General features: G+C 36.5%; 2 protein-coding genes and 1 long non-coding RNA gene across 4 annotated transcripts; 2 read left to right on the top strand and 1 right to left on the bottom strand.

The window, feature by feature from the left end:
* Nucleotides 1-314: 314 nt before the first annotated feature.
* On the bottom strand, nucleotides 315-24,130 carry LOC116297580 (protein transport protein Sec24C). Of its 2 annotated transcripts, XM_031705835.2 has the most exons (24): nucleotides 13,654-13,857; nucleotides 13,415-13,571; nucleotides 12,197-12,901; nucleotides 11,242-11,496; nucleotides 10,686-10,826; nucleotides 10,367-10,478; nucleotides 10,005-10,132; nucleotides 9,547-9,685; nucleotides 8,857-8,972; nucleotides 8,260-8,384; nucleotides 7,732-7,810; nucleotides 7,403-7,609; nucleotides 6,652-6,768; nucleotides 6,046-6,216; nucleotides 5,159-5,255; nucleotides 4,657-4,739; nucleotides 4,015-4,216; nucleotides 3,532-3,650; nucleotides 3,329-3,404; nucleotides 3,072-3,175; nucleotides 2,557-2,644; nucleotides 2,250-2,353; nucleotides 1,696-1,785; nucleotides 315-864 (listed from the first exon to the last, which is right to left on the bottom strand). In XM_031705835.2, exons 1-24 carry the CDS (start codon nucleotides 13,692-13,694, stop codon nucleotides 721-723), a joined length of 3,600 nt encoding a protein of 1,199 aa, XP_031561695.1. In that variant the 5' UTR covers nucleotides 13,695-13,857; the 3' UTR covers nucleotides 315-720. The 2 variants fall into 2 exon arrangements, with proteins under 2 accessions (XP_031561695.1, XP_088894845.1); XM_089038719.1 differs by lacking the exons at nucleotides 13,415-13,571; nucleotides 13,654-13,857 and adding an exon at nucleotides 23,904-24,130.
* On the top strand, nucleotides 18,826-19,933 carry LOC148905938 (uncharacterized). Its single transcript, XR_016121487.1, has 3 exons — nucleotides 18,826-19,187; nucleotides 19,377-19,514; nucleotides 19,867-19,933. It is a non-coding gene; the product is annotated as an uncharacterized LOC148905938 (long non-coding RNA).
* Nucleotides 20,206-21,250, top strand: LOC148905937 (uncharacterized). Its single transcript, XM_089038624.1, has 2 exons — nucleotides 20,206-20,302; nucleotides 20,400-21,250. The coding sequence occupies exons 1-2, from the start codon at nucleotides 20,231-20,233 to the stop codon at nucleotides 21,099-21,101; spliced, it is 774 nt and encodes a 257-aa protein (XP_088894750.1). The 5' UTR covers nucleotides 20,206-20,230; the 3' UTR covers nucleotides 21,102-21,250.
* Nucleotides 24,131-24,433: the final 303 nt, after the last annotated feature.

Genomic DNA, 24,433 nt, shown 5'->3' with positions numbered 1-24,433 from the left:
CAATGTTTATTGCAAATGTTTTCATCTCAGAGTTATTGGTGAATTTTGGAATTTAGAAGTAGGAAAATAGGGAACGAGGGGCTAGGAAGGTTGTTAATTGGGGTCTTAATTAATTTCTCCTTAGCATCGTTTTTCTAGAATCAATGTTGTCTCATTTCATGTTCATTTGGCAATGCACACATTTCCCCTTTTTATTCCCAATTGCCTTTCTCTCTCTTCATTCCCTTTCTCATTACACATGCTTTCAGCTCCAAGTCGCAAAACACTTCCCAGGCTTCAAAATTGACAACGGAGCATAAAGAAATGATAAACACTTTGAGATTCCAAATTTGATTATTAATTCATATTGGTTAGAAAATAACTTGAAACTTTACTGTAATGATCTAACAAATAAAATATGCTTTACTTGGAATGGTGTTCTGTTCAAAAATGTCCGTTTTGAACTTTAGTTTATATTATTGTTCGTGTTAAACACTATCTGATTTTGAACATGATATTCTACTAACCATCTGACCTTTTGGGCTTCCTGTGGCTTACATAAAACAAGATGCCCAAAAGGTGGAACAAATATAAATTGACTCTGTGTACAGTTTTGTATTTAAGTGTTTTGATATTAATGCGCAGTGTTTTCTTTTGATTCCAACCACTACATAAACGATTTAGATTTGTGGCAATGCGAGTATTGCAATGCATTAAAAATTAAGCTGTTGTAGGTAAGATTTAATTGAGAAGGCTTCTGATTTCTTTATGCATGAGACACAAGAAGTCAACGTAACTCTGTTGAGTAGCACTCAAGCCTTTGTCTTCAACCAGGAAATGCTTGAACCATGGTTCTAGCTTGTCTCTTTGCCGAACAACTGTCAGCTGCAAAACAAAATTTAAATGAAAAAATTTAAGACTACACATTGCTACACTCAAATCACCTTTTGAGCGCTAGCCCAAAACCTGTGGGATTGTGTTACGGTCACCAAAAAGTTAGGACATTGTTCTCGGATTGCCATACAAATTCACTGAACTTAAAAAGAAAATTCAGGTCGATTTCTTTCCCAAGCACTACAACTTATCTATGTTTCTATATCTTCATGTATTTCATAAGTGCTACGCGGTCCACATATTCTCTTCGATTTCTTTAGTTACTTTTCTAAACAGCAGTAAGAAAAGCTTCAATCAAGTTAGAGAAATGATATTTTTGGAAATCCGGGAACGATGTCCGAACTTCTTGGTGACCGTAACACAATCTAACACGTCTTATACCACGTGATGTCTAGCGCTCAAAATAATTGTCAGGTTTAAAATATAGAAGGTAGGAGCTGAGACCGAAAGGTACTCTGGAAAATAACATAATTATCCTCTGATGTAATCTTTTAGGATATACAGTCGTTATGAAGCAGTGCAACAATTTATGAATATTGCACGCTTGTATCACTAGATAACTAGATCACTAGATACATCTAATGAACGTACTTCCCATGTAATGTTTTGGTCTCAGTTTCTATGTTCTATGTTTTTGAACGTGACAATGACTTTGGAATTGAGTGTATAGATGTATAGACAAACAGGACTTTTTTTTTCCTATTAAAGGATGTGATGTTTATAAACAAAGGCAATCGTGCTCAAAACTGGTATGTCAATCACCAATTTAATTTTGAGAAGGATATATTTTTTTTCCGATGTCATGATGCAGTAATAGTGTACCTTCAAATATTGCTGTCTTTCTTGGAGGATCTCTTCAATAATGCCTCTTAAGCGAGAAGACAGAGGGTTTTCAAGGGTAGGCAATGACGTCTGGGAGATAAAAATGCAATGATTATTAATCTGTACATCCTATAACAGACCACGTCATCCTTATTCTTTTGAAATACTTGTACTGGGAAACGAAAAAGAACAGTTGGGGAATAGGGAATGATACAAAATTAATGGGAAAATATTATGAGCAAGCTGGAAATGTCTCTTAACAAGACAAATAAAATAAAATATATAAATAAATAACAAATAGGGTATGGCAGTAGCATTTCTACTGAGTAGCTCTTCATCCAATGATTTCCAATTGGAATTTAAAAGTTTACCTTTTCCGGAGATCCAAGAGAAAATCACTCAAAGCACAGGAAAGAACCAACAAGTAAATCTTATGATCAAACCCAGCTCGCCTTGATAAGAGGTGAGTGCTCTTGTCAATACACTACTTGGTTTTCCAAGGCTATCCAATATTGTGTTACATTTAGATGTGTCACATTTAGAAAGAAACTCACCATCTCGATATCAACTTGTCCTATGGTTGGTACGCCAAATACTTGCTGTAATAAGTTAGGGTCAACTTGTAGACCCACCCATAAGAATAGTGCAATTCCATTATCTACAAGGAAAACCATGGAAAAACCCTATCAAATACACTGGAAATCTGCTGCTTTGCTTTTTTCTTAACATTCTCCTAAGCCTGTACACCCCTCGTGGGGTATAGGCCATCAACAACACCTGATTTTTCCCCCCCTTAACATGGAATGCTTTTTCTATCTACAGACAGCGTAATACATGACTTGTAATCATCTGTAAACATACCTAGAATATACATTCCATTATCTGACATTCTTTCCATAGAAGATCTGATCTGCTCAGGCAGACCGGTTGATTCAACATCAACGTCATGCTAAAAAAAGATAATTGATATAAATTTATTGACTATTTTTTATTCGAAAATAAAGATTGTTAGTGTATACAGCTCATCTTATTGTTTATCTCTGCAAATATACCAGGACTCTGATTTTAAGGAGAATTTCAGGGTAATCAGCTTTGTCCTGAGTGGTCGTTCTGAGTACTACAAGGACAATAGACCTCCTTAGCTGGGACACATTCAGGTGTAATGTTTTCCCATTTCAGACCAAGTGTCATTCTCTTGAGTATACGATTCTTTGTTTGAGTTGTATCCATATTCATGTGCCACCGAGCGAAACCATTAAGGAAAGGAATGATACTCTAGGGAATGACTCATGGTCTGAAATGGGAAAACATAACACCTGATCACGCCTGAGCCGAGGAGGGGCTACATTGTGATCAGCATTGTTTTGATTGCTTACCACGGGGAATAGTCTTGGGTAGAAGAAAGGAACAGATAACGACTGATCCATCGACAGGACTTTTCTCATCAGCCAGTTTCTATCATCTGAACTCATCTCTGAGCCTAAAAAAGATAGCATTCATTTTGTGTTAGGGGGCTTTCATTTATTAGTGTATGGGGGAGGGGGGTGGGAAAATACTTTGTTGTCTTTTCCAAATATTACCCACCCCCCTCCCCCCCAAATAAATAGGTTTTTAAAGATTAAGCTATTCTTACCTCCACTCAAAGCATCATTTTTGATAATACAGTTCACATATAGTGGCAATAGTTTCATACACTCGGGCAAGATTAACTGTACAGAAGAAAAACGTGACTTAGAAATGTTATCATGTGCTGTAAATACTACTTGAATAAAGCCAAATACATTTTTTTAACTGCCTATACTCGCTCATTGTGATTGAACTATAAGGTTTCCTTACCTGCCCAGCTGAAGAAGGAGAAGCACAGTTCCTTCGATAGCATGCTAATATTTGAGCACATTGGTTGATAAGCCGCTCTCTGATGTCCTTTGGCACTGTTGTGAGGACTTGTTTTACGGCTGAAAAACAGACAAACAAATAGCAAAAGAATATTATTAACCTTAACACATTAATCACAATAAGATCAGTAAAACATCAATGGAATTATTAAGTGGGTCGTCAATATATGATCATTCATTTGGATAAAAGAATTTCATAGAAGTATTAGATACATGATTTGTTTTAGCCCTGCGATAGTTTAAGGGCAATCAAATAATCATACTAAAATACATATTTCATTTGTTCATTGTTATTGAATATTTTTTAGTATTTTAATTTCATTTTCTAATATTCAATAACATCAGATCCTTAAAAAACAAAGAGAATTCTATAAATTCAATAAAAAATATTCCATGTTCGAGGCCTATTCGAGCCTGTTATTACCTTGTTTAGATACAAAATTTACAAAGGTGTCCATTTCACAGCATCGGAACAACTCTGACAGTTGTGTACAGGTATTGCATGCCAGATTATGAATCCGTAACCTCCTCTGACCGCTGACCGATGTATACAACAATGCACACTGCAAGTAAGCTGTGCTGTCTTCTTGTAGCTTGTCATCATGCTTGATTTCGATTGCGATAGCCTAAGGCAAAGAAAACAGATATTTAATAAATTACGAAGTTAATTCTTTTGTTGATTTGGAATACTGTAAGTTACTGACATTAATTTCAGTAGGTCAAGAAAGCACAGAAGGGCTTAAGATAATGCCTGGTCATTGGGCAATGTCCCCCAAGAATTGGAACTTGTCCAGTTGAATCCTTGCCTTGCTGTTCTTTTTGACCAGTAGCAATGAGCCAGAAACAGGGCTTAAAATAATGGATGATCAGTGGCTGGTCATGATGAATGGCCAAAATAGTTTTAGCTTAGTCATACCTTATTTCTAACTAAAACATTAATGGTAAAAATGATGGCAATGCAAAGATTTGACCAGACAAGTCCCAGTTATTTTAAGCCCTGATCATGACCTGTGACTGACCGAACAGCCATTATTTTTAGCCCTCTACAGATAATATCAATGCTCACCTGTTGTGGATTAATGCCTGCCAGTTCAACATCAGTTGTGTTACTCATGTAGAAGTTGCCATGGAAATCCACTGGGCGTAACCCTACATGGAATACAAATGAATAAAGCATAGTTCCTCTCAACAGTCCTAAGAATCAGACATTTTTCAGTGATAGTGACCAACGTTTTGGCACATTTTCAAGTGAAGTATGAAAGCAATTAACTATCAGCCATTCCGATATTGAGGGGAAAACTGGGTTTAAGTTGGAATTATCTTGCACTGCGAGTTTTCTTTAATAACCATTAGAATAACCATCTTGGAAATATGTACCCTAAAACAGTTCCACGGTGAACTTGCTAAACAAATTCCATCCAGTTCTGCTACACGTCAGAATGGCTAATATTAAAATAAACCTGCTTTCACTCATCACACAGTTCGAACTCGATGTGTGACTGATGGATTGATTGATACAAGATTGATAATGACCAATCAAATAAACAGAGTAATAAAATAATGTTTACCTGAGCTACAGCGAAGTCTCATGACGGTATCAAAACCCATTTTACATTCGATTGTTTTCTTCAGGTCTTCTCGGAACTGTTGGCCATGTGAAGCTTCCTATTACGATAATCAATGAATATTCTTAATACTAAATACCTATAAAATAAATGAAAAGGTTTTCTTCTTGAGCTACTCAGGGGTAGATCCAGCCAAAAATATCCACCCTGGATCTGCCCCTTGCTATTTTTTATGATGAGGATGATGATGATGAAAATGATGATTATGATGATGAAGATGATGATGAAAATGATGATGGTGATGATGATGAAGATGATGACGACGATGATGTTAGTTAAAAAGTACACTAAGAGCATTTATAGTGGAACACAAAAGAAAGTATCAAGAGAAGTAAAGGGGAAAACCATAGTTTTTAGGCGCAGCCGAGTGGTTTTGGACCCGATAAAACAGGATCTGCGAGTTTATTAAACGGCTTAAAAAACTCATGATGACAAATTTATATCAGATATAAAAGCTCCTTCATGGTCATGATTTCTATTTTGTTTCCTTAATGAATTAGTAATGAATTTTTTAACAATAGATAACAGTTTTTTTGGAATTAAGTGGTGGATGTCTCACCCACAATATTTCATAATGGATCAGTAGCTTTTAAAATCATCAAGTTAAATGGAGTTTTTGATTCTGAGGATAAATCCTTATCAAGTAGATAAAAGTCAATGCTGTTAACCAATACATTTATCTACTGGAAAGGATTTATCTGTCTGATAGCACTATCCCCCCTTCATACAAATGGGCCTAGGAGAATCGCCTCTGGGCAAAACGACTATCAAGTAAATTGACTTTGGGGAAAGTACTGCCAGGAAGTAAGAAAGATTTTATCTTGACAAACCTTGAAGTAAGAATATCTGAAGATCTGTCCTCCAGTCAGACTAGCTACACAACCAATAGTAGCAAGGTCTATGTAGGCATTAGGGAACACAAACAAGTCCACTGTTACACCATTTTCTACACAGGATTTAGCTAATGTTTCATAGAAGTTTGTCTGTGGTGCCAAAATGGTCTGGAAAATAGAAAATGCATGTCTGATATCTGACCTTACTTATCATAAACTAAAACATTTACTTCTATTTTCATAAATGTGCTAACTCTATAGCTTGTGAGCTGCAAATTTGGTTTTTCCTTGCTGGCAGTCAAAAATAAGAATAGTACTGACTGATTAGATTTGATTGACAGCAAAAAGTCCAAATTTCATCGTACAGTTCGCAGCTAGTAAGTTTGCATGTTTATGAAAATAGCAGTGATGCAGTTCAAAGACAGCATAAAATATATAGTAAAACTCTTCATTTCCCATTCTTTCCATCTATTTACTTACTCATTCCTAATTATCTATTCATATGCTTTCAAATAATTAAGTAATTCTTTTGTTCATTCCCCATTTATCCAAATAATTTAAAATTAATCTTAGGTGGTATATCTTGGATAGTGATAGTCGTACCTTCTCCTTGTCAGTGGCCAGTAATTTCCTATCTTCTCGATTCTTTAATTTTCCAGGAGCTTCGGCGATTGGTAGAGATGAGTGGAAGACAAAGAGCTTTCCAGCTATTCCTGCAGACTAGAAAATAAAAAAACCTAAAATGAAATTGGTCTCCTGAGAAACTCCTAATAGTTTTATTACTGCACTACAATGAAACCACTATAACACATACTCTCATCTTTGCATCATAATTACAGCGACCTAACATCTATTTCACCCCAGCCTGCTCTCAGTCTGACCTCTAGCTCAGCTGATAGAGCATCGGTAGTACAATTCCAAAGGTCATGGGTTCGATTCCCAGCGAGGTCGGAAATTAATTTTTCTGAATTTAATTCCAACGGTCTTTTGCCCGGAATAACCTCGTTCCCAACCACTATAACTTATCTATATTTCTATATCCACTATAACACAAACCGCTTTATTATGTAAACAAATTCTTTAATGTCAGTTAAGTATTATGTTTTATGAACACTGTGCTCAATTGATTGACAAGGTTAACAAATACTTTTGAGCCATGTGGTTTCTGATTAGAGATTGTATATAGCACCCAAACCAGACATCCTTAGAGTAATCATACAACACTTCCAGTTGAGGGGAGAGAAGTACAGTGATTTAAATAGAGCATGGACCAATCTTGTAACACAAAATTGAGTGAGAGGGCCCTCAGACTCTCATACTCTCGGTATGCTACTGAAGGCTGATTAAAAAATACCTTAAGAGCTTCTACTCCTGCTTGAATTACAGGTCCAAGAACAGTTTCTGTGTCTCTTGAATCAGCAAACATGGTGGTGATTTGTTCCAGTAAGCTGTCAATAACACTTCTTGCTTCCTCAACATTTACCAGGAATCCATCTAATAGAGGGACAAATACATCTTCTACATCAGATACTACCATCATTTGAGGTTGGGCTAGGTTTTCCTGGAAAAAATAAAATGTAATCAAGATGATATATAAGAAACATCATTTATTTTCTCAGTGATCGTTTGATTGCCATCATCATCATCATCAAGAAGCAAAGATGTTATAATACCACTTTATACCTTAATGTTGTAGAAGTGTAAATGATTTGAGTATGTCACAAAACCAACTTTGATTCTTGACTGCTCATCATTGTACTCTCTAAAATACAAAGAAAAACACAAAATATAATAATATGTACATATATTGTACTCTATCACATAGACCAATGTGATGTGTGGAAAAAAAAATTACATGTAGGTTCCATAGCAGTGTGATAAAGCAGTGAATAAAAACCATATTATCAGGTGAAGTGATACGATGTCACTTCACAGTAAACTGGAAACTGTAAGTTTTGTCACTGTATCAACCCTAAATGCATAATAAACAAATCTATTTACATGTTAAGAAATTGAAATCTTTTTTTATTCATTCGTTTTCAATTGTTTGCGATATTATAATAGGAAACTTGGGTATAAAAATGATATCAAACTATTAGCATGTGATAATCTATTTCATCAACATAAGAAATGATGAAATCATTAATAATAATTTATTATAAGAATGTGACATATTCATTTATCATAGTTAGTTGACTGTTGATCCCTTACTTTGGCAAATGGTCCAGTAATTCACCAATCTCTTTCATTAATAGTCGAACCATACCACATTGTATGCTTTGATATGATACATCTATCATGAATATGTAGGCTGGGGGGTCAGGATATTTCTGGTCCTGTAAACAAGAGTTTAGTCATGTTAGAACAACTGACAATATTGTTATTATTTGCTGAAGGTGAAGAGATATTCGGTGGGATATTTACAGAGCCTCAAGCCTTCGAGCGGCGAGGTAAATATTCACTATAATCAATGAGCCTGAGGGGAGTAATTGATTTAGTATAATTTTGGACTTGAATATCAGAGAAAAGTCAAAATTCAGGATAAAAAACGTTTTAGTATCACTTTCACTCTGTCACACTTTGGGAACCCCATTATCACCACTTGAGCAGTGATTATCATCTCAGAATCACTGGTCACTCAACCAATCACAGCACGATAAACTCTATATTTTAGTTTAAACATTTTGCTTAATCCTAATAACACACAGTACAGCTGACTAAGCTGATTATTGAATGAAACAATGAAAAAATGATGCTTGAGTACCATTCTTTTCTTAGAATAACAACCTCAAGATGCATGTGACATACCTTACAGTAATCTGTAGTGGCTACAAACTCATAAGAACCAAGATGAAGTTCAGGCCTCTCGTATAAGTCAACCCTTAGACCTTGATGATCAAGGTGACAGAAGTATTCTGACGGAACTGAGAAAACAAATGAAAAACATACTATAAGAACCAAGACAGTATAAGATCCAGGATGGAATCTAGATTTCTTGGCTGCTATAAATCCAGCTACTATTTTTCAAAGTCTGATTAAATTAAGTCTTCATGCAGGCTTGATTATCCAAAAAACAAATATCTTGAAATTGCTTTCCAAGTGCTGAGGACATTTTATGCAGTAATATGATGATTCGGTCTTTGTTTGATCTGTAGTATCTTATCATGATTGCTCAAAAATATTCTAAAATGTAAACAAAACAATTTAATAAAGCTTTAATACTGTTTAATAAGTTTTAATTATGTCATTGGTTTGACAATTCCTTTTAGTAGTGAACAGACTTCAACTTTAGGCAACTGATCAGAACCATACATTACAAGCAAACCACAACACTGAGGGAGTTTGGTTTTGGGGGAGGGGGGGGGGCTGAAAGTCCTCTCCAGCAACTTCACCTGATTCACTATCTTTATAGTTTTTTTATAAGATCCAAACGATACAAAATAAGCACTAATTTCAACTACTTCCCCTAAGAAAAAACCAAAAAAAGTAAATTGTTACCTTCTGTAGAGTAAGAACAGATGTTGCAAACAAATCGTCTGCCTCCGTCAATGAATTGTACAAAAGGGTTTATATATGCTTTACAGCGGTTACAACGCACTGGGCCATTGACACCATGGTTGATAACGGGTAGATATCCCTGGGAAATAAACATTTTTGCCTGGTTAATATGGACTGGTTAATTCATTTAAAACACAGGCTCAATGGAGAAAATCATCACCACTGTTTTCAGAACTCTATTTTCACCATCGATCCAAAAAAATTAAAAATAAATAAAAATAAACATAAGGAACATGGGAACTGTGGGAAGGTACATGAGAATAGGCCACTTGCAACAAACACTCAAGTGCTGATATATCACTTTCCTAATAATTAATAATATGACATTACTAATTCAAGCAAACGTCATTGAAATAAAGAAAGTCCACATTTGTTTTCATTGGCTTGTGTGAACTTACCTCATTTATAGGTATTTCAGCAAAGGGTGTGATAACAACAGCAAAAGGGATATCGCTGGCTTGTAAAAGGTCCTTATTACAAGGAACATTGTACATTGTACTCCTCATGAATCTCGGACTACAATTGCCTAAAGAAATTCAAAATAGATAAATCAAAAATCTATGGTTTTCTCTACAGATATATAATATATATTACTACACTGAGAGTTGAGCCAGTAAGCCATGTGGGATGGGCTTGTAACTAATACCTATTATGCATTTTCTTATATTACTACACTGCTTTTCCTAATTTTCACTTTTTTACTTTGAAAATGAATCATGAGGATAATTGCAGGTAACCATGAATGTCAACATGAACGTACCATCATCTTTGACCACAAATTTGCTGGACACAAGAGGAGGTATCCTACCCCTGGTATTGGTGAGGAATGGACCGTCTTTATGCGTTTCCTGGTCATCCTTCATCACTTGTATCTAGAAAGAGAAAGACACATGTTCTGTTGTACAAATAATAATGTATCCTGCATTCTAAAACAAAATAAGCTACAAGCACTAATAGGGTATCACTAGTAAAGTAAAATGTCAGCTTTGAGACACCCTCCCAACCCCCCTCCAAATCCCCAACCCCACTTATCATTCTCCTATAACCATTGTTTGCATGGATAATAGCTGGATACTTACAGGGCTGGGCATTTGATCAGGATCAATTCTCTTCTGCTGCTGCATAGGTTGACCCATTGGGCCAGACATACCAGGACCGGCCATGTGAGGCCTTTGACCAGGATGGCTTGGTCCAGAGCTAGGATATCCATGGTGACCACTCTACCAAAATCAATGTGAAATTACTTATCAACAAACTTGGCATGGCAGGGCTGCAGCCACGGTTTTCCAAAGTGGGAGCGAGGGGAGAGGGGAATAAAAAAATCCACAAGTTTGTTTGCTCCCCCGAAGTGCCAAACCAAAAAAAGGCCTACATTCCATCAGACTTTACAAGAAGAAAAAAATATAAAACCCACCTAGTTACATTTTATTTTAAAAAATTACCATTAAATAAACTTAAATTACTGCATAAAATTCCACAAAAAGCTGCCATTTTGTTGCCACAAGGGGAGGGGGCCTGCCCCTTGGCTATGCCCTTGCAATAGGAGCCTTGCATGCTGTTGCTGTGACCATACCATTGGCAATGATGGAGACTGTAGCTACCGGACTATGGTATAGGTTGTACAGAATAACTAACCTGAGAAACAGGGTATGATGTTGGTGGCATACCAGGTTGTCCCCCCATTCCAGGCATCATTGGTGGCCCTGCCATGGATGATGGAGGGTTCATAGTGAGTCCTGATTGAGGTGGACCAGGTTGACCAGGTCCACCTGTTGGCATTGGTGGGTATGACGGCATGGGGGGTCTAGCAGGCTGTTGTTGGGACCATCCCATTGACATTGATGAACTCTGTGATGCATTTATATCTAGGTTCTGCATCTGTTGGTTTATCTGTCATAATAAATATGAAGTAAGCAATGTTTAAGCAGCTATTTTTGTTTCTCTTCATCAAACTGGTTTTCAAAAACTGTGAGCTTGATGGATTAAAAACTATAAGAATCAATGTCTTGCCAAGGCACCAAGAAATTCTGGCTCTCAGGACATGAAAACCTTTTTTATTATGGCATGTTCTGAAATGACTAGTTCTGGTGGCTGACTACTTTGGTAAATAATAAACCGAAAATTGAAACTTCTTTAACCTGAATCTAAAGCTGATTTCAAAAATGCAAAGGAAAATGGGGTGTCCTGAGCTTGTTTTTGAGATCACTCGGAAATGAAATGTGTTTATACAATTTTCAAATAAGAATAACGAAAATCAAGCTTTGTACAAAAAAAAAATCATAAAACCGAAACTAAGGAAGAAACAGGAGTAATTTTCTCAGAACACGTAACTTACACTATATTTATAAAATACTGATAAAAGTTGTTTTAAGGTTATGACTACTTTTGAGCGTTTGATTTGAGTCCACGATGTGCAGGGGGTTTGAGGGTTTTGCCCTCTTGAAGTTCAAAACATGTATGGTTCTTCAATAAAATCGTGAAAATTATTCAGCAGTTTTTGAGCGAGTGCACATCATGGGCTCAAATCGAATATTCAAAAGTAGTCAGCCACCTTAAAACCAAAGACCACCTTATTAGACACCTAACCTACCTGGGAACTCATTATAGGTGGCCGGGAATGTGGTGGCATGCCAGGTTGACGTTGTGATGTTGGAGGCTGGGGAGGCATTCCTGGTCGTTGCTGCTGGTGTGATGGATGTGGTGGCATACCAGGTTGCTGTTGTTGTTGTTGAGAGGTTGGAGGCTGTGGTGGCATGCCAGGTCTTTGCTGTTGTGATGTAGGAGGTTGTTGTGGTGGCATTATTGGTCGCTGCTGTAGTGGAGGCATACCAGGGGTTTGTTGTTGTTGGTACTGTGATGTAGTAGGGTGCTGGGGAGGCATTCCTGGTCGTTGCTGCTGCTGTGATGGGTTTTGTTGTGGTTGCATGCCAGGTCTTTGCTGTTGTGATGTAGGAGGTTGTTGTGGTGGCATTCCTGGTCGCTGCTGCTGTTGTGGATGTTGTTGTGGTGGCATGCCAGGTCTTTGCTGTTGTGATGTAGTAGGGTGCTGGGGAGGCATTCCTGGTCGTTGCTGCTGCTGTGATGGGTTTTGTTGTGGTGGCATGCCAGGTCTTTGCTGTTGTGATGTAGGAGGTTGCTGAGGAGGCATTCCTGGTCGTTGCTGCTGGTGTGATGGATGTTGTTGAGGTCGCTGTTGTTGGTATTGAGATGTTGGAGGAAGTTGCTGGGGTTGTGATCTTGGTGGTTGCTGACCACCAGGAGGTGGCATTTGCTGAGTCTGATAAGGTAAACCACCCTAACAAAACAAATGACACATTATTCATTACCAATCAATCTGCTTTGAAAAAATAAACACAGTCCCAATAAAGATTTGCCTTTAGTGTTGGGTATATTAGGGTAAGATAATAAATATCAAGTTTCAATTGTGGGATTTAAAAAAGCTGAGGTCACAGACAAGTGAAAAACAGACAACAAAAAAATCCATTGAAATATTTTATTCCAGTTCAATGGGGATTTGCAAACGATTATGACAAGGGTCACTTTCCAAAGCTTGAATTTAAGATCTATTATTTATTATCACATTTTCCAATAAAATTCATCGCATGGGTTTATTATTATTATCTAACATGAATAGATTTGAAATAGTTACGTTGTCGCTCACAAAGACTCATAGTTTTATCAAACACTACGTGTAACTTCGTACGTCATATCATTGTTATATTTTCTTCGACATTAGACGAGCTATCCAAAAGTCACAGCACCAGCCGTAACACTTTGAAAAGCTCGAATTCCTTTTATCTGTGTATACCTTTTGTGGCATCTGTTGAGGAAACTGAGGCTGACGATTGTCGAATACACCGTTCATTTGTCCATTCGACATGTTACTGGTAAATTGTTGTGGTGGAAAAGGCGCCTGAGGTCCATTCTGTTGGCCTCCCTTGAGATTGCCATCAAATGGTTGATTCCTTCATGAGAAAGTTTATGATTAAAACAATTTTTATCACCGAAACCTAACATTGCTCGAAATTCAGACGTCCGCCATCTTACCTGTAGCCGGCTCCTGGCGGTGGAGGGCCCTGACTCATCATGGTTTTTTTGTCTTAAAATGCAGTAAAATTCAATAAAAACCAGAAGGGCAATAATTGAAGTATAGCAGAGGCTTGTGCCTCTAAAAGTAAGTCCAAAACCCTTTGCGTTTTAGAGTTAGAAAGCTTCAAAGTTGAGTTTCTAACTCTCTATGGTACACTGTTCTGCCACGTAGCCTTGATTTACATCAAGACATACAATTGCCCGGATGACAAGTACGCATGCGTAACGGCCAGCTGCGCCAGCACATTTTTGCCAGCGTTCATTTTGGTAAGTACTTCATGTATGCCTGATTATAATGTCCTGGCGGTATGCTTTATGTTATCGTGCATGATGCCGCTCTCTCACTGTATCCTAGTGTATCCACTGTATCCATTGTATCTTAGTGTATCCTAGTGTATCTTAGTGTATCCACTGTATCCACTGTATCCACTGTATTCTCTGTATCCTAGTGTATCCAGTGTATCCAGCGTATCTACTGTATCCACTGTATCCACTGTATCCACTGTATCCACTGTATCCACTGTATTCTCTGTATCCTAGTGTATCCAGTGTATCTTAGTGTATCCACTGTATCCATTGTATCCAGTGTATCCAGTGTATCCGCTGAATCCAGTGTATCCTAGTGTATCCAGTGTATCCAGTATATCCTAGAGTATCCAGTGTATCTACTGTATCCAGTGTATCCACTGTATCCACTGTATCCACTGTATCCACTGTATCCACTGTATCCACTGTATCCGCTGAATCCAGTGTATCCTAGTGTATTCAGTGTATCCTAGTGTATCCAATGTATCCAGTATATCCTAGTGTATCCTAGTGTATCCTAGTGTATCCACTGTATCCAGTGTATCCTAGTGTATCCAGTGTATCTACTGTATCCACTGTATCCACTGTATCCAGTGTATCCAGTGTATCCAGTGTATCCAGTGTATCCAGTGTATCCAGTGTATCCTAGTGTATTCAGTGTATCCTAGTGTATCCAATGTATCCAGTGTATCCAGTGTATCCAGTGTATCCAGTGTATCCAGTGTATCCAGTGTATCCTAGTGTATTCAGTGTATCCTAGTGTATCCAATGTATCCAGTGTATCCTAGTGTATCCTAGTGTATCCTAGTGTATCCTAGTGTATCCACTGTATCCTAGTGTATCCTAGTGTATCCAGTGTATCCTAGTGTATCTACTGTATCCACTGTATTCTCTGTATCCTAGTGTATCCAGTGTATCCAGTGTATCTACTGTATCCAGTGTATCCAGTGTATCCACTGTATCCACTGTATCCACTGTATCCACTGTATCTTAGTGTAACCTAGTGTATCTTAGTGTATCTACTGTATCCAGTGTATCTACTGTATCCAGTGTATCCATTGTATCCTAGTGTATCCAGTGTATCTACTGTATCCACTGTATCCACTGTATCCACTGTATCCACTGTATCCAGTGTATCCAGTGTATCCAGTGTATCCACTGAATCCAGTGTATCCTAGTGTATCCAGTGTATCCTAGTGTATTCAGTGTATCCTAGTGTATCCACTGGATCCTAGTGTATCCAGTGTATCCTAGTGTATTCAGTGTATCGACTGTATCCACTGTATCCACTGTATCCGCTGTATCCACTGTATCCACTGTATCCACTGTATCCGCTGTATCCACTGTATCCAGTGTATCCGCTGTATCCACTGTATCCAGTGTATCCTAGTGTATCCTAGTGTATCCTAGTGTATCCACTGTATCCAGTGTATCCTAGTGTATCCAGTGTATCTACTGTATCTACTGTATCCACTGTATCCACTGTATCCAGTGTATCCAGTGTATCCAGTGTATCCAGTGTATCCTAGTGTATTCAGTGTATCCTAGTGTATCCAATGTATCCAGTGTATCCAGTGTATGCAGTGTATCCAGTGTATCCTAGTGTATTCAGTGTATCCTAGTGTATCCAATGTATCCAGTGTATCCTAGTGTATCCTAGTGTATCCACTGTATCCTAGTGTATCCTAGTGTATCCACTGTATCCTAGTGTATCCACTGTATCCACTGTATTCTCTGTATCCTAGTGTATCCAGTGTATCCAGTGTATCTACTGTATCCAGTGTATCCAGTGTATCCAGTGTATCCACTGTATCCACTGTATCCAGTGTATCTTAGTGTAACCTAGTGTATCTTAGTGTATCTACTGTATCCAGTGTATCTACTGTATCCAGTGTATCCATTGTATCCTAGTGTATCCAGTGTATCTACTGTATCCACTGTATCCAGTGTATCCAGTGTATCCAGTGTATCCAGTGTATCCAGTGTATCCAGTGTATCCAGTGTATCCAGTGTATCCACTGAATCCAGTGTATCCTAGTGTATCCAGTGTATCCTAGTGTATCCTAGTGTATCCACTGGATCCTAGTGTATCCAGTGTATCCTAGTGTATTCAGTGTATCGACTGTATCGACTGTATCCACTGTATCCGCTGTATCCACTGTATCCAGTGTATCCGCTGTATCCAATGTATCCAGTGTATCCGCTGTATCCACTGTATCCACTGTATCCTAGTGTATCCAGTGTATCCTAGTGTATTCAGTGTATCCTAGTGTATCCACTGTATCCACTGTATTCTCTGTATCCTAGTATATCCAGTGTATCCAGTGTATCTACTGTATCCAGTGTATCCTAGTGTATCCAGTGTATCCATTGTATCCTAGTGTATCCAGTGTATCTACTGTATCCACTGTATCCACTGTATCCACTGTATCCACTGTATCCACTGTATCCAGTGTATCCAGTGTATCCAGTGTATCCACTGAATCCAGTGTATCCTAGTGTATCCAGTGTATCCTAGTGTATTCAGTGTATCCTAGTGTATCCACTGGATCCTAGTGTATCCAGTGTATCCTAGTGTATTCAGTGTATCGACTGTATCGACTGTATCCACTGTATCCGCTGTATCCACTGTATCCACTGTATCCACTGTATCCGCTGTATCCACTGTATCCAGTGTATCTGCTGTATCCACTGTATCCACTGTATCCTAGTGTATCCAGTGTATCCTAGTGTATTCAGTGTATCCTAGTGTATCCACTGTATCCACTGTATTCTCTGTATCCTAGTATATCCAGTGTATCCAGTGTATCTACTGTATCCAGTGTATCCTAGTGTATCCAGTGTATCCATTGTATCCTAGTGTATCCAGTGTATCTACTGTATCCACTGTATCCACTGTATCCACTGTATCCACTGTATCCAGTGTATCCACTGTATCCACTGTATCCAGTGTATCCACTGAATCCAGTGTATCCTAGTGTATCCAGTGTATCCTAGTGTATTCAGTGTATCCTAGTGTATCCACTGGATCCTAGTGTATCCAGTGTATCCTAGTGTATTCAGTGTATCCTAGTGTATCCAGTGTATCCTAGTATATCCAGTGTATCCAGTGTATCTACTGTATCCAGTGTATCCTAGTGTATCCAGTGTATCCATTGTATCCAGTGTATCTACTGTATCCACTGTATCCACTGTATCCACTGTATCCAGTGTATCCACTGTATCCAGTGTATCCACTGTATCCAGTGTATCCACTGAATCCAGTGTATCCTAGTGTATCCAGTGTATCCTAGTGTATTCAGTGTATCCTAGTGTATCCACTGGATCCTAGTGTATCCAGTGTATCCTAGTGTATTCAGTGTATCCTAGTGTATCCAGTGTATCCTAGTGTATTCAGTGTATCCTAGTGTATCCAGTGTATCCTAGTGTATCCAGTGTATCCTAGTGTATTCAGTGTATCCTAGTGTATCCACTGTATCCACTGTATTCTCTGTATCCTAGTGTATCCAGTGTATCTACTGTATCCAGTGTATCCTAGTGTATCCAGTGTATCCTAGTGTATTCAGTGTATCCTAGTGTATCCACTGTATCCACTGTATCCACTGTATTCTCTGTATCCTTTTCGGTCTAGGAGAGTAGGGATGATCCGATCAACGACAACGTTTAGTCAAAAGACTGTATACTTGTGAAGTATGCCGATGATTTATTGCCCCTTAGTACTTTAGTTAACCAGGAGTATGACCATTCTTGTCAGGAAGTTAATAATATTTTGGAATGAGCAAATAATAATCATATGAAGATTAATTTGACTAAAACTAAAGAGATCATTGTCAAAGGCAAGGTAGAAACATCTTTGCCTGTTGCTATTTATGACATTGAACAAGTTAAATGTATTTTAAATGTATTTTAACTTAAAAGTTGTTGGGCCTTGTTTTCCTTGGTGATCCTACAAACTGGGATTACCAATTTGATCATTTTTATTAGCCTAGGCTGGTAAACGAATGTACATTTTGCGTATTTGCAAAAGTTACGGTTATTCTTTAGATCATCTTCATCATCTTTTTCATGTTTTGATCATTTGATTGATTTATTCTACCTCATTATTAGTTTGATTTTGGTCATTTTGAAGTCGGTAAAATGGGAGGGGGATGATCGAAGTGATAGTCTTTTTAGCGCAAAAAAAAAAAAAAAAAAAAAAAAGAAACCAAAAACTAAAAAGATAATTTAATTTGCTAAAACCTTAAATGGCCATAAGGTGTGGGATTTTGCTCTCTGTATCTGTCAATTTTTTCAACTATTTAAACAAAAACTCTAAAATTGAAAAAATGGAATTCAAAGTTTAATCTTAATTAATAAAAAAATCGAAAATTGGGGCCAAATTTAATAAATCGAGAATTCAATTTTATCAAAAAGACGAATGGCCATAAGGTACACGCATTGAAGAGCCTCCGCCTACTAAGCGAGATTCTATCCAAGCAAATGGAAAAAATGTTCAAGCATGTAAGTATATTTTTGAGAAACCTGATAACACACTATTTGACTTGTAGTATCCGGTCAAGTCCACATGTTCACAGCCCTTTCATAATTTGGTAGTAGGAAAGAAACAAAGCGGCGTGGTCTTCTCATATCAAAATATTATAATCTCCAGTCACATGGTCAACGTTCTTTCTCAGTTGCTGCTCCGCTCCTCTGGAACTCTCTACCTTGTTCAATTAGAGATATTTCCAGTTTATCTTTATTTAAATCTAAACTCAAGACTCATTTATTTAAGTTAGCTTTTTCTTTATAATTATCTATCTTATTTATTTATTCCTTTAACGTTATGTTACTAAGCGCTTAGAACAGACTTGTATAAGCCATATATATTATTATATTATTATTATTATTATAGAGTTCCCATTGACCCTATTGCCTATAACCTTCCTAATACAAATAAATACAAATACAAATTTATTATGCTCAATATTTTACAGTTACAAAATTTATCAAGAAAAGAAATATATTAAATTGATACATTTTTGATATATGTTAAACTTTATTTTATTTATTTATCCTAGATCACCACTGCCCTTCCAGAACTAGATGGCCAGGAAAATAAAAGGGAAATAAGAAAAAGATTGGCTGAGAGCCTAAGGTATAGACGGAACATGTTAAAGAACACTATACACTGGAAACGTGCCAAACAGGTAATAAATTCAACATCAATTTGTATAATATGAGAGCCACTAGTAGCTTTAGATTGATACACTTTATTTACAGAGGGAAACCGTAATTACAGAAAAACTGTACTCCGCCTCACGGTCCTAGTACTGTGGTTCAGAGGTTATATTTGGTTTATTTTGTATTGGTTACCAATTCTTCTGGGTTTTTTTTAGCTCAATAAATACAAAAACGATGCCTGTGATAGACCTAAGGGCAAAATTACAGCCATTGTAGATGTAGTGAAAGACAATATTTCAGGAGAACTAGACATAGGAGGCAGATGAAGAAACTGGTTTCAACTTTTGTTCTTCGTAAGTATAATTTTTATATTATAAGAGCAATAGTAAATATGATCATGAATGCCTGCAGTTGTTTTGTTATTATTCCAGCTTTTCATGGTTCATGAATTGTCTGCACTATAAATCTGTTGTTAACTGATGATTATAGAAGTCAATGTGGCCAAGAAAATCTAATCTAAAGGTTATGCAAAATCAGGATGCATGATTTTGTATCAGATATACAACACTACTCTTCACGGTCATGACTTCTATTGTTTTTTGCTCATTAAAATATAACAATTCATGATCATGAGTTTTATAAATTTGATATCCTGCATTTCAATCTTCCCATAATCAAATTATTTATGTATATAATTTTTTTCAGTGATATCCTTCTTGTGATGCATGGGGCAACAAAAATTGGAAGAGCATCATACTTACGGCACTCAAAAGAAAATGGTATGTCATCAAATTGAATGTGTATAAAATATTATACATTACTTACATGTAACATGGAATATATAAATGATTTTTCTGGCTAGCTAGCAGGCATAGGGTTTAAAAGAACAGAGACATGAAATTTGAGTGAGATTGAAAAATTAGGATAATGTGAACAATATAGTTAGCCATGGATCTCATCATGCCCCTATTGCATTGCTTTTCTTGTGTTTAAATTTATTTTAAATAATATTGGTGATACAAATTTTTAATTATTTTCAGGTGATTTTGTAAAGCTTATTTTACAGTCAATGTATCCGGCTGGGAGTGAGAACATTTCTTTGGAATCACCAAACAGAAAGAAGTTCTTCCATGAAATAAAGGTAGAATAACAGTGTATATAAGTAGTACTATAAACGAAAAGCAGTTAGATTGAATCAGAGTATAATAATGTTTGATTCACTTTTATGTATTTCTCAGGTTGGAGAGACTTTTTATTGGCCTGAGAACCAGCTGTTGGTCAACAATCTTCAATCTACCAACAAACATGTTGCCACCACTACTATTACAAGCAAGCACACTACGACCATCCCTACTAACAAACACGGTGCCACCACCAATAATTTAAAGAAACACACTGCCACCGCTACCAACAAACATGGTGCCATCACCAGTACAAACAAACATGCTGCTGCTACCCCTACTAACAAACACGGTGCCACCACCAGTACAAACAAACATGCTACTGCCACCCCTACAAACAAACATTGTGCCACTGCCAGTACAAGCAAGCACACTACAATCACCGCTTCCAACAAACACAGTGCTACCACCATTACAAGCAAGCACACTAAAACAAGCCATACTAACAAACACGGTGCAACCACCAATAATACAAAGAAACATGCTGCTGCCACCCCTACTAACAAACAAACTGCAACCTCCTGTACCTCCACCCCCACGAACAACCACACTACCACCACAGGTACACCGCCAACAAATGACCAAGATTTCACCATACCATCCCCCACACAGTGTCCCATCCTTACACTTCCCAACAAGCCATGTAAAAGGTACAAGGGTTATGCATATGTACCAGTAACTGATGATCTCCATGATGAACAGCCCCTTCCCACTAAGCGTAGGAGAATAGCCAAGACAAGTTTGGACTTTCTTTTTTAAACAGATTTATATGACATATATAATAGACCATGTATCAATTCTGCCACTCATTATCATGATTTTTAAAATTCATATTTTTCTACATACTGGATCAAAAATGGCTGTATTTCATTGAATTTTTAATAATTTTACATTATCATTGCATGAGCTAAGTTGAATATAAAAACATTCAATTTTTATTTAAAAAGTATTCAATTTCTAGATTTTTCAAATTTTATTGAATTGTTGTTGGGATTATTATATATAATTATTTTGAATTATGAACATGCATAGATTTGAAATTTTATTGGATTCATAAGTGTGGATATATATATATATTATATATTTTTAATGATTTTGAGAATGTATAGATATTTTTTGAAATTTTATCAATAACATTAAAGTTACAGATCAAACATCTACAGGTGTGGTTTTTTTAATTTTCTGATCATTTTCACATGGTAAACATGTTTTTTCACACATTTTTCACATGTGTGAAATGAATGTGTGGGTGTGTGTGTAATCTTATTTATTCACTTGTATTTCACATGGTTTCACTTAACTATTTCACATGGTCTTCATGTGGTCTTTTGATTTCACATGAATTTCACATGTCTTTTGTAGTTTTTTGCTTTGTGTATTTCACATACATTTCACACACTATTTCACATGGTCTTCATGTGGTCTTTTGATTTCACATGAATTTCACATGTTTTTTGTAGTTTTTTGCTTTGTGTATTTCACATACATTTCACACACTTTTAACATGTGAAAAGGACAACATCGTTTCACATGGTATTCACATGAAACTTTCACACACTTTTCACATGACTTTATGTGAAAAAGTGTGTGAAATTTATCACATACTTTTCACATAAAATTCACACGTTCCTCCCCAATAGTGTTGGCTGGTTATTTATAGTGTTTATTATAATATGCATGCAAACAAACAAAAGGACTCCAAACGTTTAGCGTCTAGTACTGTAGTCTATTTGGGTAATTTATAGTGCCCATGTTTATTGGAATTACTCTAGTTTTATATTTCAGCAATAGGCCATGCTCATGATACTTATTAAAAAAATTAGTATTAAATGATACAAAATAAATTTATAAGTTATTCAGAAATAAAATGTTAAAAGTTTGTTAAAAGTTGCATTAAACATTGAAAGGATCAGTAAGTTTTCATGGTTATTTAATGGCATTTTTAATAAGTGCCTTATTATTAGTAATGAGATATAGTGCATGATAATTTAATTTTATTAGAGTAATAATGATGCTATAAGTATTCTAATTAGAAACAATAAAATGCTTCAAATTTCATTGTCAAATGAGAATTATGTCCAAATGTATTGAAATAGAACAAAGGCAGTACAGTATCCTGGAAAGAGGGTAATGAGGAATTTGCTTTTCATAACAAAATCACCAACAATGGAAATGGAATTGCGATTTGAGCAAAATGTAGGGTGGGATTATGGGATTTGAACTTAGACTTTGATGGGTACAATTTTGCCTGGGAAATGGGATAAGAAGCCCCTTCAGAATGCTCTGAGGGGTTAGATTGGAGACTATTATGGGGAAAAAGAGGGCCAATTGGAAAATACAATGGACCAGTATACAAAAGGGATAAGTAGGAAGCTTAATTATGGCCCCCCTTCCCCGTGTCTCCACAGTCCCTGTAGTTTTTTACAGCTTGCTATTGAGCAATCACGAAGTTGGTTAAATATTGTAATGGTAGTTGCAGTACCCTGTTTTGGAAAATGGGAAAAGCAGGGTTTGCAATTTCTGTATAAAATTTGATTTCAGTCCAAAAAGGATAGTTACCCGTAAAGGATATGGCTTCCAAATTAATGTTATTCAAGACATGGTTTTCTTTTTATTTGTAGGGCTTTATATAATAATTATATTTAACTCAGCTGATCATGAATTCAAGGGATATTATTTCATGTCTATAGATACAACCTTAGAATTAGTAATTCCTCATGAGGGTAACTCCCATATGTGACAGAGTCAAAAGACACTATTTTGGACAGTAATTATTTAGTCATAAATCTATATTTTTAATTAGGAATGCCTCGTGTACACATAGGAATGTAATTCTTTAGTTAACTGTTTGCGTGGAAAATGCGTAAGCAAGAAATAATTTCCGTACGTAATTACATTACAGTGAGTCATGCCTAGGTTTGGCGCTTGTTTACGTAAGTTCGTGTTTGGGACATCCTGTTTGCGCCTAGGGCGTGCAACATTGCATAGGATGTGTAAGGTCTTAAGAATGCAGGTTTTTCCATAAAAATAGGCCCAAACTAAGCTTAAATCAGTGTAGTAAAAGTTCTTGAAGACGTTGCACATATCAAGACAAGGAATTCTCTACGATGTAAAGGTATGAATCTTTGAAGCCTTTTACACTTATACCTAGGATAGATTTAGGACAAATCTATGTTAATATCGTTAACTAGTCATTATATTTTATAGCTTAGATTATCTATATATTTGTTAAGCATTCGTTTCATGTTTTTGTAATTCTAGTCGCATTAGCGCGTAATTTAGTACAAAGTTATTCACGCAGTAGTAATTTAGTAATCACGCTGAGTGTATCTTGTCTTTTAAACTCTTTAAAACGTTTACTATAGGATCGCTACCGCCTTACTCGCTTGTTTAACCTTTTTACTACGATAAATAGCCTTAACTGCGGGATAAAAGACCTTTTCTTTCCAACCTTTAATTTGTTCGCTACTTAAACTCTACACTCAAGGTCATTGTCGCGACCGCGTGTTCAGTAAACCGTGTAATTCTTAGTTGGTCATAAACAAAGGTTAAAATACTTACCTAAAGCCATAGTTAACCTCTAGTCAATTTTTCCTATTGCTTTTTCCATTGGTTTAGTTCATTTTAAACGGTTTACCGACTTGTACATTAAACTTTGCAACCTAGTAATTTTCACTCGCGTATTGTAAACACTGCTAATCAGTATGCAATATTCAAATTACCTGTGACGTAATTTACGTATTTCCGTTTCTATTTATATCCAGCAAAACTGTATTTTATTCATAACTTTTTAGCTATTTAGATAAGCTATAAATTTATTTTATCTCATTGTAAATATTTTTCTTGTTTTCATTAGAGATATCCTGTAATCTCGTTCCCGTTTTTTTTCATGTATTGTAAAGTTGTGTGAATTTTTCAATAAATTCTTTTGTCAAAACCACTTGCAATCTGATTCATAGCTGAGCGCCTTGCCGCCGGTTACATTGGCACTCACTTACTATTAACTAAGGTTTACTGGGTTCCTTTGATAACATTGGATATCCTTAGTTATTAGAAATCCTAATTATATTATTCTCAATGTGCCATTTTAA

Source organism: Actinia tenebrosa, unplaced genomic scaffold, assembly GCF_029948245.1.
Source record: "Actinia tenebrosa isolate PJP-AT-01 unplaced genomic scaffold, QUT_ActTen_1.0 PGA_scaffold6__47_contigs__length_16458017, whole genome shotgun sequence".
Classification (NCBI taxonomy): Eukaryota; Metazoa; Cnidaria; class Anthozoa; order Actiniaria; family Actiniidae; genus Actinia; species Actinia tenebrosa.
Note: the sequence above shows the minus strand (reverse complement) of the source record. Positions and strands in the feature narration are given on the sequence as shown.

Coding starts and splice junctions, on each gene's coding strand:
- LOC116297580 (XM_031705835.2), bottom strand. CDS start 13,694: ATGATGAGTCAGGGCCCTCCACCGCCAGGAGCCGGCTACAG. Junction 11,497..12,196: donor CACCTATAATGAGTTCCCAG/GTAGGTTAGGTG, acceptor TTATTATGACAG/ATAAACCAACAGATGCAGAA. Junction 3,405..3,531: donor CTCCTTCTTCAGCTGGGCAG/GTAAGGAAACCT, acceptor TCTTCTGTACAG/TTAATCTTGCCCGAGTGTAT.
- LOC148905937 (XM_089038624.1), top strand. CDS start 20,231: ATGTATCCGGCTGGGAGTGAGAACATTTCTTTGGAATCACCAAACAGA. Junction 20,303..20,399: donor AGTTCTTCCATGAAATAAAG/GTAGAATAACAG, acceptor TGTATTTCTCAG/GTTGGAGAGACTTTTTATTG.